This window comes from Bison bison, unplaced genomic scaffold (genome assembly GCF_000754665.1).
Source record: "Bison bison bison isolate TAMUID 2011002044 unplaced genomic scaffold, Bison_UMD1.0 scf7180017864291, whole genome shotgun sequence".
Taxonomy (NCBI): domain Eukaryota; kingdom Metazoa; phylum Chordata; class Mammalia; order Artiodactyla; family Bovidae; genus Bison; species Bison bison.
Genome location: NW_011494863.1, coordinates 7,577,129 through 7,579,418, shown reverse-complemented (window position 1 = coordinate 7,579,418; position 2,290 = coordinate 7,577,129). Strand labels below are relative to the sequence as shown.

Sequence of the window (2,290 nt, the reverse complement as noted above, 5' to 3'; positions counted from 1 at the left end):
CCCTTACCTGAGCTCCCCGGGGTTGAATCGCTCACCGTCTCCCCCGTCCCCACCACGCTCCGCCATTACAGAGGGCCGCTTTCATCCACCCGCCGACTGGGCGTCCCCTATTGGTCGGGTGGATCGTCAATCCCGTGAGAGAAAGGCGGAGATAGCGGAGACTTGTGAGGTGATTTGTCAAACTCTCCATCAATCGCCGAGCTGAGGGTGGTGTCTGCCTTATTATTGGTGAAAGGGCCCGCCGACTTTAAAAGCGGTATGGAGACAGTCAGTTGATTGGTCGCTCAGAGGCTTTATGGGAAAACGAGACACTAGCAAGAGGAGCCGCCGGCGCCCTCTCGAGGTTAGAGAAACTAGGTCCTCCCACGTACGGCTAGGCCTGCGGTAGCCACGTGTCTGTCGGCTTCCAGGAAAGCCAATTGTGGGGCCATATTGTCCTCGTACCGGTCATATTGGCTCGGGCCTTGACCATTTCTATTGAGTGAGCCAATGAAAAATCGACCTGGGTCGCCGGTAAACCAATCACAGAGTTGTTGTAGAAACGAGCTATTTCCCAGATTTTTAGAATCTAGAGTCCTAAGGGGCCACCAGTTTATACCCGTGTTATTAAATGATACATTACTAACCACAAGAATACCTGTTAAACTGTATTCAATAATTAGTTGCAGGCTGATGAGTGTTACAAATTGCTCTATTAAGTTGGGGGAAGGAAACGTCTTGGCAATTTATAATTTAAACCATACGTCCTTCAATTTTAAAGTATACTTGTGTAAAATTAGCATACCCTAATACTTCCCTGGTGGCTCAGAAGGTAAAGCGTCTGTCTGCAATGCAGGAGACCCAGGTTCGATCCCTGGGTTGGGAAGATCCCCTGGAGAAGGAAATGGCAGCCCACTCCAGTATTCTTGCCTGGAAAATCCCATGGACGGCAGAGCCTGGTAGGCTACTGTCAATGGGGTCTCAAAGAGTCGGACACAACTGAGAGACTTCACTTTCACTTTAAATACCCGAGGAATTCTGAATATTTATTAAACTTTTTATTAAAAACAAAAAACTTCGGATACTGGGGTTTCAAAGGCACGATGAAGAGGAATTCCACCATTCAGATAAAATCAGATCAGATCAGTCACTCAGTCGCATCCAACTCTTTGCAACCCCATGAATCGCAGCACACCAGGCCTCCCTGTCCATCACCAACTCCCGGAATTAACTCAGACTCATGTCCATCCAGTCAGTGATGCCATCCAGCCATCTCATCCTCTGTTGTCCCCTTCTCCTCTTGCCCCCAATCCGTCCCAGCATCAGAGTCTTTTCGAATGAGTCAACTCTTCACATGAGGTGGCCAAAGCACTGGAGTTTCAGCTTTACCATCATTCCTTCCAAAGAAATCCCAGGGCTGATCTCCTTCAGGATGAACCGGTTGGATCTCCTTGCAGTCCAAGGGACTCTAAAGAGTCTTCTCCAACACTACAGTTCAAAAGCATCAATTCTTCGGCGCTCAGCCTTCTTCACAGTCCAACTCTCACATCCATACATGACCACAGGAAAAACCATAGCCTTGACTAGACGAACCTTTGTTGGCAAAGTAATGTCTCTGCTTTTGAATATGCTATCTAGGTTGGTGATAACTTTCCTTCCAAGGAGTAATTAATTTCTTTTAATTTTAATTTCATGGCTGCAGTCACCATCTGCAGTGATTTTGGAGCCCAGAAAAATAAAGGCTGACACTGTTTCCACTGTTTCCCCATCTATTTCCCATGAAGTGATGGGACCGGATGCCATGATCTTTGTTTTCTGAATGTTGAGCTTTAAGCCAACTTTTTCACTCTCCTCTTTCACTTTCATCAAGAGGCTTTTTAGTTCCTCTTCACTTTCTGCCATAAGGGTGGTGTCATCTGCATATCTGAGATTATTGATATTTCTCCTGGCAATCTTGATTCCAGCTTGTGTTTCTTCCAGTCCAGCGTTTCTCATGATGTACTCTGCATATAAGTTAAATAAACAGGGTAACAATATACAGCCTTGACATACTCCTTTTCCTATTTGGAACCAGTCTGTTGTTCCATGGAAGTCAAGAAACATCTGAAGTAACAGGCAAATTTGGCCTTGGAATATGGAATGAAGCAGGGCAAAGACAAATAGAGTTTTGCCAAGAATATGTACTGGTCATAACAAACACCCTCTTCCAACAACACAAGAGAAGACTCTACACATGGACATCACCATATGGTCAACACCAAAATCAGATTGATTATATTCTTTGCACCCAAAGATGGAGAAGCTCTATACC

General features: G+C 45.6%; 1 protein-coding gene across 11 annotated transcripts in view; it reads right to left on the bottom strand.

Annotated features, from left to right (window-relative positions):
* Positions 1 to 91, bottom strand: part of TCERG1 (transcription elongation regulator 1) — a 52,343-nt gene extending 52,252 nt beyond the window's left edge. For all 11 annotated transcript variants that reach the window (XR_826158.1, XM_010850460.1, XM_010850461.1 and 8 more), the window contains exon 1: positions 8 to 91. Coding sequence is in view for 10 of the 11 variants with exons in the window: in XM_010850460.1 (XP_010848762.1) it covers positions 8 to 66 (59 nt within the window). In the remaining variant the exon portion in view is untranslated. The remainder of the gene's footprint in view (positions 1 to 7) is intronic.
* Between the last annotated feature and the right edge of the window lie 2,199 nt (positions 92 to 2,290).